The sequence below is a fragment of the Heterocephalus glaber genome, unplaced genomic scaffold (assembly GCF_053883595.1).
Source record: "Heterocephalus glaber isolate CG9 unplaced genomic scaffold, H.glaber_assembly_v1.0 deba00001444, whole genome shotgun sequence".
Classification (NCBI taxonomy): domain Eukaryota; kingdom Metazoa; phylum Chordata; class Mammalia; order Rodentia; family Bathyergidae; genus Heterocephalus; species Heterocephalus glaber.
In genome coordinates, this window is record NW_028258297.1 from 11198486 (window position 1) to 11211306 (window position 12821).

At 52.0% G+C, this 12821-nt stretch overlaps 1 protein-coding gene across 2 annotated transcripts; it reads left to right on the top strand.

Annotated features, from left to right (window-relative positions):
- The first annotated feature begins 654 nt into the window (after positions 1–654).
- Txn2 (thioredoxin 2) lies at positions 655–12124 on the top strand. Of its 2 annotated transcripts, XM_087213951.1 has the most exons (5): positions 655–860; positions 1689–1951; positions 3310–3433; positions 11415–11533; positions 11821–12124. In XM_087213951.1, the coding sequence occupies exons 2-4, from the start codon at positions 1689–1691 to the stop codon at positions 11526–11528; spliced, it is 501 nt and encodes a 166-aa protein (XP_087070077.1). In that variant the 5' UTR covers positions 655–860; the 3' UTR covers positions 11529–11533; positions 11821–12124. The 2 variants fall into 2 exon arrangements, with proteins under 2 accessions (XP_087070077.1, XP_004845745.1); XM_004845688.4 differs by having other exon boundaries at positions 11415–11849.
- Positions 12125–12821: the final 697 nt, after the last annotated feature.

Genomic DNA, 12821 nt, shown 5'->3' on the forward strand with positions numbered 1-12821 from the left:
ACGTATCATAGAACAAATATAGTCACAGAACTGTATGAGGCTGTGAATGGTTGAAATATAAGGTAGAGCATGCAGAGAGGACAAACAGCAGCTATGACACCACCCAGGGCCATGCAGATGCCTGGAACTTTGCCGTTCCCGACAGTGGAAAGGATGTGGAAGGAAGGCTTCGGCCCAAGCAGGTTCACAGGCCACCGCACTTTTCCTGGAGCCACACAGGCGCCTAACCAGGACCTAGTTTCCAACAGCTCCAGAGACAAGGTTGAGGGGCTCATGAGCACTACTAGCCCTGCTCTTCCGGGAATGGGAAGCTGAAGCCCTCAGGGGCCGAGTGACTTTGAGATCGTACAGTTGTGCCGGGCAGTCAAGGGCCACAAAGTGGCCTCTTGAAATCTAGGTAGGGTGTCTTGCCTTTAAAGGGAACTACATCTTTGAGGAACTTAGCTTTCTCATGTGAAATATGGAGAATCAGGAACTTCAACTTCTAGGAGTCGCTGGGACACAAGGTCAACGGCGAACAGGGTGATAGCGCCTGCTCAGTTTGCAAAATCCAAAACCGTGCCTTCTGCCCACCCCCTTCTCCCTTAGGTAAGGTCCCTCGCAAGATCCGCCTCCTCCCAACTCCTCTTCCGGCCCTTTCCCCTAGGGCCCGCCCATCTTTTCCGGTTCCTACCCGAGGCTCCGCCCGCTCAACTGTGCCTTCTTCCGCCATTCCCATTGGCACAAAAATCTGAGCTGCCCCTCAAATTGCCTAGTCCCGGAAGTGACGTTAGCCCCGCCCCTAAGGAAGTGACGACCGGCCTGCCCTTGAAAGGCAGGGAGGGTTGGGTGGTGCAACCCTCCGCTCGCTCCTCAGGGAGGTAGGAAGCCCACGGGGGTGGCTTGGGGTGGTGTCGCGACCGAGGCACGCAGCCAGCGTGCTCCTGAGAAAGCTGGCTGCGAGCGGGCAGGGGATCGTGGCCCTCTGGAGAACTGACATGCCTGACGGCGCCCTACTTCCCCAGTTCCCTCCACACATGTGTCCGTCCTTTTGGGTTCCCTCCACACACGTCCCTTCTTTTTTGCCCCCCCCCCCAACTCTTGTTCTGTGCCTCTTGAGTTCCTGCTTCAATAGTTTCGGTTCCTCTTTGCTAAAGCTTAGGTAGTTCTTTTTTTCCCCCCTCCTTAATTGCCCATTAAAACACTTTTTATAAATAATCATTAAAGTAAGGACTTTACAGGCAGCCTTGGGTTCCAGTGTTGACTGTCCCTTAATATTTGGGTTACTTTGGGCATGTCATTTATCCTGCCTGAGCCTTCGATTCCTTATCTGCAATGTAGACAATACTATAGCAACTTCTTAAGAGTTGTTCTGACAGAACCAGTGGTGTACCTAACGCAGGGCCCTCTGCAGATGCTCTGCAAATGTTGCCTCGTCCCTCCCGTCCTTCTGTTGTAATTCCATGTAGACCTTGATTTTTGGTTGGCAACCCAGTTTTTCTGTCCTCCAGTTTTACCATCTTCCCTTTGATTCTCATTCTTCACTCACCTGTACTCCAGAAATCTTACACGTTACAATATTCCCTTGCGTTTTGCTTCCAGCTGTACATCTTCCCGAGCCCCGCCCCAGTACTCCCAAATCCCCCTTTTCCCCCTAGTATGTTGACTTCCTGCTGTGTACCCCAGCTTCTGCTTCTTTTCCCTCACAGATGGCACAGCGATTTCTCCTGAGAAGGTTCCTGGCCTCCATCATCTCCAGGAAGCTCCCTCAGGATCGGTGGGCACCCCTCACCTCCAAGGCCCTGCAGATCCCACAGTGCAGTCCTGGTGGCCTGACAGTAACACCCAGCCCAGCCCGGACAATATTCACCACCAGAGTATGCTCCACAACCTTTAACATCCAGGATGGACCTGACTTTCAAGACCGAGTGGTCAACAGTGAGACACCAGTAGTTGTGGATTTCCATGCACAGTGAGTAGTGAGGGTCAGTGAAGGACTAGGGTCTTACCTGTTCAGGTATTTATTAGTGCCTGCTATGTCTCAGGACTATATTTGATGCTTCTCATTCATAAACTCATTACAAAGGCTGATAAGACCAGGCTCTGCTCTTAAGGAGCAAGCAGAGTGGTGGGAGACAGACTAGTAAACAGTCTTCAATACTGACTGTGATTACTGCTAGGGAACATCTGTGTTCTGTGTGTCACTGTCCAAAAAGCTCAGAGTAATCTTTGGCTTGGACCAAAGTTTGGAAGAATATGGCCACAGCATTATCTGTGTATACCAGGTCCTGGCCCGACAGATAAGTTGATTTTATTTTGATGTCTTGCCACTAAAACTGTGGGGAGGGCTGACAAAAAGTTACCAGGTGCACCATGTGTCCAGGGGAGGCTGCAGGAGGTCCTGTGGCCTGATTTTTAATCTCACCCTCTTTTTTTTCCAGACCCTTAGGCTCTGGTCAGACCCTACCAACAGAAAAGCCAGACAGACCCCCTCATAAGGAAAGATCTTAGGAGGAGCCAATGTCATCTGAGTTAGAAATTGGGAGGTTTTCTGGGCAAGGCACTGACAGATTATTTGCTTTCTTTTTGGTTCCAACCCTGTTGCCATGGGCAACCTATTTGATGTTCTTGAGCTCCCTTTCTTCCTTTGGAGATAAGGTCTCGCAGACCTGTATTTAAGTAGGTTCGTTGATTGATTGAAATCTCTGAATGGAAAGGGTTTTAAAGTCTGAGAATAAAAGAGTAGTTGTCTGCAGGGATTTGTAGAAGACAAGTTATCCTGCCCTCCTCCTGGTGTAGTGATAGGGCTCCTGAAACAAATGATCAATAGGGCAACACCTCACTTTATTTAACAAGGAAGGGAGTACAAGTTGGTTCATTCAGTGCCAGGCACTCCTTGGTGCCACATACAGAGATGACAGCTCAGCATCAGGTCTGGAACAGTGCTCCCACTGCCCCCTGCTAAGTGGGGCTCACCTGTGTCCATGCGGTGTGAATGGGGCAGTGACAGCAGTTAACACGGCTGAGGGATCATGGAGTAACCCTGAGGAGATGCTTTGAACACAACTTTGGGTTACAGTCCGAGCTCTGCCGTCCTGCAAGGTTTCTTAACTCACATGGGCCTCAAGATGATGCTTTCTCTTAAGAGTTCTGTGCAGTAAGAGCTGAGAAGGTGCTGGCACAGGCACTGGCACTGGCACCTGTAGACTTCCCATTGGCTTCCCCTCCTTGAGTTCTGAGTCCACGGGGTCCCTGTGGGTCAAGGGGGATTCTGAGGATGCCGCAGATCGGGTGAACACTGACTGGCTGCATCCTTTCTCTGCTTCCGAGGTGGTGTGGCCCCTGCAAGATCCTGGGGCCAAGGTTAGAGAAGATGGTGGCCAAGCAGCGTGGGAAGGTGGTGATGGCCAAGGTGGATATTGATGACCACACAGACCTCGCCATTGAGTATGAGGTATGGATTGGCAGGAGTGCCACCGGGTGGAGAGTGGCAAGGGAACCCAGGGGTGGCTGGTATAGGAGATACCAGGTAGGGGACCACCAGGTAGCCAGTAAGGGGAGTGTCTGGGATTTTTTAGACTGTAGGAGCTTGGAGAGCTTTGCAAATGTGACTGTGTTTATCCTTAGTCACTTACCTCTTTACCGCCTTTGGGGAGTGGTTGTGTGACCCAGGCACCGGCTTGTTCTCAGCACCAGGACATTGATGCATTCCTACTTCCTTCATCCATCCACATGTGTACTCTGCAGTCATTTAAGAGCCCTCCCCGTGCCAGCATGCATGGTTCCTGCACAGATAAGGGGTATCCTTGTCCCCAAGCCACTGTTGGTCTCTTAGGGGACAATGATGGGTAGACAGGACATTTCAGCATGGGGGAGAGGTGCTGAGAGGTGAGGCAGCAGAGGAGGGATGGACTCATTCGTGGGAAGACACTGCATGAGACCTTCTGAGCAACCCTTGAGGCTGCACAGAGAGGGCTCACACCGGGATGTGACATCTCACATGGTCGGCTGGTTTGCACAGTCAGCCAGCAGCTGTTTATTGAGAGTCCTTCAGTTGCCAGGCAGTTACTGGGGCACAGGATGTCTCAGTGATCAAAACCGACAAACTCCCTGCCTTCATATGGAGCATGTATTCAAAATGCCATTCTAGCATTTTAAGTTAGGGGTCAGCACACTTTTTCTACGGGACCAAGTGTGAATATTTGAGGCTTTGTGGGCAGTGGTCTCTGCCACAAGCACCAAGCTGTCCTTGTCGCCGTAAGCAACCTTGGACAGTGAACACATGAAAGAGCTTGGCCATGTCCTAAGAATACAGTGGCATTGGGCTGGGGATTTAGCTCAGTGGTTCCGCCGCCTGCCTCGCAAGCGGAAGGACCCGAGTTTGATACCCAGTACCAAAAAAAAAGAAAGAATACAGCGACATGAATATTTGCAGTGCCAGGCGCCAGGCTGAGGGTGGAGTTCGTTCGCTGACCTCTGTCTTCAGTACATGTTGACTGTCAACATTGGTGGTGCAAAAATTTTCGATTTTAGAGCGTTTCAGATTTGGGAGTTTTTGGATTAGGGACTTTTGCCCAGTTGAGTCTATAAATATTCTAAAATCTGAAATCTAAACCATTTCTGCTTCCAAGGATTGCAGATAAGCCCTGTGGAGAAAAGCAAACAAGAAGAGAGTGGGAGTGGTGAGTGTAGGTTGGGAGGGTTTCCTTTGAAAAAGAGTGGGCTGAATCCAGGCGTGGTGGGACCTGCCTATAATCCAGCACTCTTGAAGACTGAGGCAGGAAGATAGAAAGTTCAAGTTCCATCTGGACAATTTAGCAAGACCCTGTCTCAAAATTAAAATGGCTGGGGATATAGCTCAGTGCAGAGGCCCTGGGTTCAATCCCTAGTACTTAAAAAAAAAAAAAAATGGTGGGCTGAAGAAGGCCTCACTGAGAAGCTGAGATGTGAGCAGACCGAAGGGTGTGAGAGGTGAAGCCTGTAGGTCTTTGGAAGAGCTGCCAGGCAGAGCAGACCTCCGACATGAAGGCCCTGAGCTCAGGAGCCTCACTAGCCAGCAGAGCTTTCTGCCTAGAGCAGGCAATGCCTGAGGAGGTGGTGTGTCCTCTGGCCTTGGAGATCATCGCAGTTGTGGCCTAGTGCCCAGTGTGAAGGATCAAGTGGGGAGGGGCGGGCAGGTAGCGGGGGAAACAGACCAAACTGGCTATTTGGACAGCTGTGCTGAAGATGGCACCAGTGCAGGGCTGAGGTCCCCCCTGGCAGCCTGTGAGCCCACTGCAGCACTCAGACACATTAATGTGGACCTTCAGGTGTTCTAAGGAAATAGGAAACCAGGCATTGGTGTTTAAAACTTAGAAGAGTTCACGTGAAAGTCCCGATTTCTGGTTTTCTTGAAATACCGTGATCTGGCCAGAGTGAGTCTCCTCCCCTTCCTCCTCCAGGTCCCAAGTGTCTGCAGTAGGGGGCTCTTCATTCCAGAGTTTGCAAGCCCAGCTTCACTCGCCAGACTGGCCCAAGTAGAGGTGCCTGTCCTCCAATCAGTCTTCTCACCAGTGCCCATGGCAGGAAATGAATGGGGAGGGGTGGATTGGGGTGGGAACAGCTGGCTGCCCTTTGAGCTGGGTGGGGAGAAAGGTGAACACCCAAAGGAAACGAGGCTGCCCAAGCCAGAAGCTGGGAAATAGATGCTGGGCAGACAAAGCCCCCTATGACTACTGCAGCTGACGGCTGGCTACTGATGCAAGGCTGTCCTTGGCCTTGATGACCAGGGGCTTGGTCAGATGGAGCCTTTGTCTAACAGCTTAGACATCTGTGGCTTCTGCACCTTGCGACATCCCATACCTGAGGCCACAGCAGCTGCAGCGGTGAAGGTGTGACTTCGTACAAGCTTAGGGCTGGGAGCGTCTGCAGGGCTGTGGGAAGATGTCCACACTTCCTCTTGACACGGCCAGAGGCCATAGCTTCAGCTTCGGGAGTGGCTTCAGCAGACACCTGAGGCACCCCCACGAGCCAGGGAACTGGGGCAGCCGTAGAGAACCCACTTCCACTAGCAGGGCTCGCACGGGTGGTGGGAATTCCCAGGGCTTTCATCCCTGCCTTCCAGAAAGCCCAATGTGGGGGTGATCCTGGAAGGCGAAGGGGTTCTGGTGGGGCCCTTCTGTCCCACTGCCCACTGTCCAGATGGTGCACTGGTCACACAGAAAGGCCCTGGGGCAGCCGGGTCTCTATCTCCTGCTGCCAGCCTCCTCGTTTGCCACTGCCATCACTGCAGGGCTGAGGAAGTCCACCAGGATTCGCCCTGGCCTCCTCCCGCCTTCCTTCCTTCCTTCCCTGGCACCTGTTCTTCCTGAAGAGAGCCCAAGGAAGAAGTTTCCATTGAGAGACCCATAGCACCTCCTGGAACAGCTTCCTCCAGGGTCTCAGGCCTCTTCCGAATGTTTGAAGACCTTGTTGGAGAAACTGCTTTAAATGCTGCCGGGGAGTTGGCAGCTTCTCCCCAGGCTCTCCTGACAGCCTACCCCTGGGGGAGTCTCCTTCCTCCAGGACTCCCCTCTGGGCCACTTCATGCTTCAAACAACTGCCCTGCCCAAGGCAGAGGAAGGGAAAGTTCCAGAAAGTCCCCAGGGCCTTTGGGGCTTCAGGCCCCACCACCTCCTTCCTCAAACTGCCTTGGCTGGTGGGTGCAGAGCTCTAACCCTCCCCCACTTCGTTCCGACCTCTCGGATCGGACCAGCCTCTCTGCACCAGCAGGAAGAGTAGCCAGGTGGGCCCTTGAGCCTGTCTCCTCTGGGGCTTCTCCTTCCATCTCATCCTGGAGGTGTGATCCTTTTATTTCCTCATCTTACAGAAGTAAGTGCCCTTTAAGAAGCTTTTGAAAATGTAGCTAAGTGAGAAGATGGGTGGAAGTCACTGCCCTGACCACCCAAACAGCCATTGTCACCACTTGGGGTGGCTCAGCTGATTTTTTGTTCCATATAATGTGATAAACAATTCATTGAATAATAGATGCACATTATTTTAGTCATTTCTGTTTCCCCATATTTTGAAAATATTCAAGATTGCAGGCTAGGGATTTAGCTCAGTGGTTCTGCCATCTGCCTCGAAAGTGCAAGGACCCAAGTTCGATCCTTGGTACCAAAAACAGACAAACAAACAAAAATATTCAAGTTTGCAAACATGAATATGATCTGAGATAGTGTCAAAAAGTAGAAAATAGCACTGGGGATATAACTTGGTGGTAGAGCACTTACCTTGTATGCACAAGTCCCTGGGTTCAATCCCCAGCACTGCAAAAGAAAGAAAACCAAACAACCAAACTGATTATGATTCTGTAGGTCCAGGAAGGGCGCAAGATTCTGCATTTCTAACAAGCTCTCGAGTGATTCCAGGGCTGGGGTCCCAGACCGGATGCAGAGAAGCACATGTTCTAAAAGCCCCACGCTTAGCTCTTGCTGAGGGGCTGCCCTTTGAAAGCACTGTCTCACCTGCCATTCTCCATGCAGGTTGCTTGTCAGCAATGTGGTGTGAATTCTGTCCACATCACAGCATCAGAGTGTCTTTTTTTTTCTCGTCAGAGTGTCATAGTGCACGCTTTCGCTGCCCAGGGAGACCCCTGTACTCTTACCAGTTCATCTTTCCTCCCCACCATGCCCCTCAGTCCATGGCAACCACTGATCCCTTGTTGTTGAGATTTTCTTTCTTCTTCCAGGGCATGGTGGTACACGCCTGTAATTTTAGCGCTTAGGAGGCTGAAGCAGGAAGCTTGTGAGTTCAAGACCAGCCTGGGCTGCATAGCAAGTTCAAGGCTAGGCTAGACTGTGTAGCAGGACCCTGTCTCCAAAAAATGGCAGAACAGATCCCTCCAGCACTCAGGGCGTCTCCACAGCCCCCGCTGTTATCAGCGTCTTCCTCCGTCCGAGTGAAGCGGTATCACCGAGGTGTGAAGCGGTATCACCGAGGTCTGCAGTGTTGAGCACGTGTTCATGGCTCTCTTCCCCCAGCCCCTGGCAGCTACCGATCTTTTCACTAGCCACAGCTTTACATTTTCCAGTATGTTACATAGTTGGATTTTCTTTTTTCAGTAACAATTTCTCTAAGAACTCAGGTCCAGAAGCTTTTACAAAACATTTGGCATTTCTCATTTGAAGTATGAAATCTTTTTTTTTCATTAAATTTTATTTTATCCCATTCCCCCGCATCCCCTCAAGACCCCTCCCCTCCCTCCATACAAAACCTTTGTTTCCATTTTTTCCCTCTGTTTTCACTTTTTTTCTTGTCCCTTCTCTTTTCCCTCCCTCCTCCCTGTTCCCCTTTCTATTTGAACATTTTCTTCCCATTTCCCAGTATCTATTATACATTTTAGTCCTTATTTTCACTTGCAGTTTCTTACACCAGAGAAACTATGTGGTATTTAAACATGTGTGTCCGATTTATTTCACTTAAGAGCATGGTCTCAAGGTCCATCCATGTAGCTATAAATGTCTGAAGCTCATCCTTCTTTATGGCAGAGTAGTACTCCATTGTATAAAAAACCACATCTTTGTCCATTCGTTGGTTGATTGGCAGTTGGGCTGTTTCCAAGATTTAGCTATTACAGACTGTGCTGCTATAAACATGGGTGTGCATATATCGCTGTGGTATGATGAAGCATGAAATTTTTGAATTGCTTCTCCACATATTCTTCACCCTGCAAGGTCTCAGTATTTGCCTCTTCACTCTTAGGCAGAAGCAGAGCATGGTTTGATGTCACGGATAGTGAAATTAGTCAGATCTAGTTCCAAATCCCAGCTCCACCGTGTAACTTGCTGTGTCATCTTGGAGCCATCACTCCACCTTTGAGCCTCAGTTTTCTTGTGTCTAAAATGACCCTACTTGAGGCACGAGGGTGTAGCTTGGAGAAGCCCTAGGTTCCATCCCCAGCATCACAAATGAAATAACCCTACTGAGAGGCAGAAACTTAGGAGCTAGCATATAAATGTCTAGCATCACTCTTGACACTGTGTGTGACAAGATCTTTTCTTTGGTGTTATATTTGCAATTAGCTGAGAATGTCACCAGCACCCTACGACACATAGTGCTGTGACTGTCTTTATGCAGGTCCTTAGGATCACCACATGGGTGAATCGGGGTGAGACAGAAGACCAGACAGGGACATGGAGCTTGGCATCCTTGCAGGCCAGCTTCAGGTCAGCGAGGAGAGACACGCATATGGACCGCTGCCCCAGCTCCCTGCCGTCTGGAGGCTCCAGGTGGCTTGTGGGAGCAGGAGGTCATGCAGCAGGCCCTAGCACATTTTGCTCCAGCATCTCCATTCCCTCGGTCCTGTCAGATCTGAGAAAGAAGTGGAGCTCTGCTCCATTGCTGCCTCTCATGCACCGTCACCTTTCCAGAAGAGTGCTAAGGACCTGTCCACTCCATTGACGGCACTCTTCACTAGCGCCCAGCTGGTAGCCACACTCAGGGGCACCAGGGCCCCATCCCCTGCCCCAGCCCAGATGCCCCCTCTCTGTCCTTGAAACCCAGTTTCTGGTGGGCCCCAGCTGTGTGTGTGTTTAAGCCCAAGTTACAGAGAAGCCCTTTGATCGGTAGTGCCAGACCTTGGATGTCAGGAAAATACATCCACAGGGACAGGACTTCACCATTCACCAGAGTTCTGGAGGAAAACCAGATCCACTTGGCATGGTGAGCTTGTCCTGCCTAGAGAACCTGTGAAAAAGACCACTTTTCTTTCTTGAGGTGCTGGGGGTTAAACTCAGGGCCTTGCTTACACTAGGCAAATGCTTCACCACTGAGCGTTTACCCCAGCCCAAGAGCACGTCTTGAACAATGGCATAAAGTGTTTAATTAAAGGGACAGGATGAGATGGCATCTACCAAGTGTGAAATTGAAAGCCAGTGGTTAGTTTCTGCCCCAGTCCAGAGCTACCAGCTTTGAGGTGCTCTCAGTGCCTATACAGGCCACTAGATGGCGCACAAGAACACCAGATGGTGCTTGCTGGAGGCGCTTCCCTGTGAGCCACTTGCCAGGCCCGTGGGTTTTCATGCGGCTACACATGCCAGAATCTGTGACAAGGACAGGAACCAGCAGGGGACGTTCATGGTCAACCAAGCACTTGCTGCTGGCACATAGCCCCTGAAAGGTGTCAGTTGCCACCCACATCTGCCGCAGGACACAGGGACTGCATCCTCTTAACCTGTTTGTTTGTCCCCAGAGTGCCTATCAGGAGAAGGCCTGGGCCTGCCACACACGGGGAGCGTTGTGAGACTGGGCCGTAAGGACTGCACTTTCTTTGGTGCCTAAGGTGCTCAGGTCTTGAACCCCCAGGTGTTACGTCTGCCCTCCAGGCTGACTCGGGGCAGGGCAGTGTTCAGGCTCTGAGGACCGGGTGGGTTTGTGTTTCACTTTCCTTACTTTTTACTTAGCTTGTGTGTGAAGAAAGTCTGTGTTTATCTTGTTCTGTTTATCCAGTTTTCTCAAACGCCAGGAAGGGAGCCCAGACAGCAGGAAACACTTGATGCCAGCATGGGCCTGGCCTCATCCATGTTCTGTGTAACCTACACGAGTCCCACTGGAGCCAGTGCCTCACAGACCAGGAATGTTGCCTTTCCCATCTGCCCTGTCCCCAGTAAATAGACCTCAGATCATGTATGGCTGCGTCCACCCCGCACACGATCCAGTAGGAGCCCATGTGTTTCTGGACCCTGTTAACCATTCATAGCAGTACTCAAAAGTAGCTCTCGTGGGGCCCTATGGAGCCACCGTTTGTTGAGTGCTCACCGTGTACCAGGCATGATCCCAGTCCTGGGCTCAGATGTGACTTGCCGTGTTTCCTGTCGCCTCCCTGTACTCTATAAGTGCTGTTAGTGTCTCCGCTTGCTTCTGTAAACCCTGAGACTTGGAGTAACAGTGCTTGGCCAGGTTCGCCCAGATCAGGTTAGCAGAACCTGAACCCCCGACCACTCGCTTTATGTGTGACCCTTTAATCCCTAGGCCAAACCCTCAAAGTAGAGATTGTCTTCTCTGCTTTATGGAGGAGGCCTCAGGCTCAGAAAAGCAGCGTGACCTGGCCAGTGAGCAGCAAAGCCAGGATTCCCTGTTGGCCCCCCAGCTCCTCCTGGCCCTGGCCCTGGCCCTGGCCTACAGCTACAGCTGCAGCTGCGCGGGTTATTTTCATCTCTCCTGTCATTCCAGCCAAACCACTGGGCCAGTGAGTCAGTCATGTGGTCGGGGGAAGAGGGTACTGCTGGGAGCCTGCAGTGGAAGAATTTCCTCCAGTGGGTACCCTAAAGGAAGGGCCCCTTCCCTTTGGTCCCAGCCATGGTTCTGGGCACTCACTGCCCTGGATGAGCCACGAGTCTGCCCCGCAAAGCCTTGGCAGAGGTGGTGGAGAAGCATTCACCTCCAAATGACTTGGATCCCTTGTCCCTTCCACCCAGGTGTCTGCTGTGCCCACTGTGCTGGCCATCAAGAATGGAGATGTGGTGGACAAGTTTGTGGGCATCAAGGATGAGGACCAGCTGGAGGCCTTCCTGAAGAAGCTGATTGGCTGACAAGCAGGGAAGAATCCTTACTGCCCTTGCCCCCTGGGACCCATCTCCTTTCGTCCCCTCCCTCCAAGGCCCATGGCAGTTCTTCCAAGATGCTAGCTCGAGCCTGGGGCCACCCTGCAGTGTAGCTGTCCAGGCAGCAGCAGTTTGGGGCTCATCTCCTTGGTCTGATCTGAACCCCGAGCCTGGCTTATCAGCCTCCTGCATTTGACTTTCCTGCTGCTCTTTTGTAAAAAGAAAAAGGAAACCAAAAGCCAAGCAAGTGAGAGTAATATATAATTCTCTTGTTTTTTGTAGGTCTGTAATAAAGACCTTTATGTGATCTCTTCTGCCTCCTGCTATGAAGAACAGACCTTGGGGGCCCTGCACTCAGATCCCGTGTGGCCGCCCCAGCCCCACCCCCAGAGCCCCCTCCTTTCCTTTCCGCCTTCTCTCCTAGGCACGGGACAGAAAACAGTGCTGGGCCGCGGGAGCCCTGCAGCCCCTTGACCTGCAAAGCTCCAGGCACCATCTTCCTCGCCACTGGCCAGCACCTTGGTTCTGTGAGCGGGAGGCTTAACTAAACAAACCAGACCAATAAACCTGGGGCTTGCGCTGTCGGCAGCTTCCATCCTGTCTGGCACTGAGCATAGGGACAGTGCTTGGCTCTGTGGCTGTCTCTGTCCTCTGACTCTCCACCACCCTCTCCCTAACCAGGCCCTCCTGACCCTAATGCTCTTGTCTGTGGCGACTGCCATTCTGGGGACACCACACATCTTCATGGCCTCCTAATGCCAGAGGGTGCTGTCCATGTTACCCAGACAGGGACTCAAGCTCACATGCTGATCCACCTGATCCTATGGGCTCTCCTTCCAGTGACTGGCTCCTGGCCACTCTCAGGCGCCAGGCCCCTGAGAGCATTGGCCTTCCTTCCCACCATGCCTGCAGCAAATCCGGAGCCTTGGCAGCAGCCTGCACCTCTACCTGTCCTGGTTCCCTGCTCCCCTCCAGCCAAGATGGCCCAGCCTCCTTCCCAGGGCCTAGGGCCACGCTGACTCAGTTGCCTCTGTGAGCTGCCAGCTCCTTGCAGGTCTTGGGTACTCAGTAGCAGGGCTGTCCTGACACCCTGCTCTTCGGCCCTAGGCATGCTTGTCCAAGGGCATCTGCGTCATTCCAGTGGCTCTCCCTGTTCCCATTAGGACTGCCCGAAGCTTGGAGTCTACCCAGAACTGCCTTGGGAAGGCTGCCACTGCTGATGCAGGGGAGGGCTGACTCAGAAGAGAGACCTGTGGCTTCTGAAAGATCGCAGGTCCATGA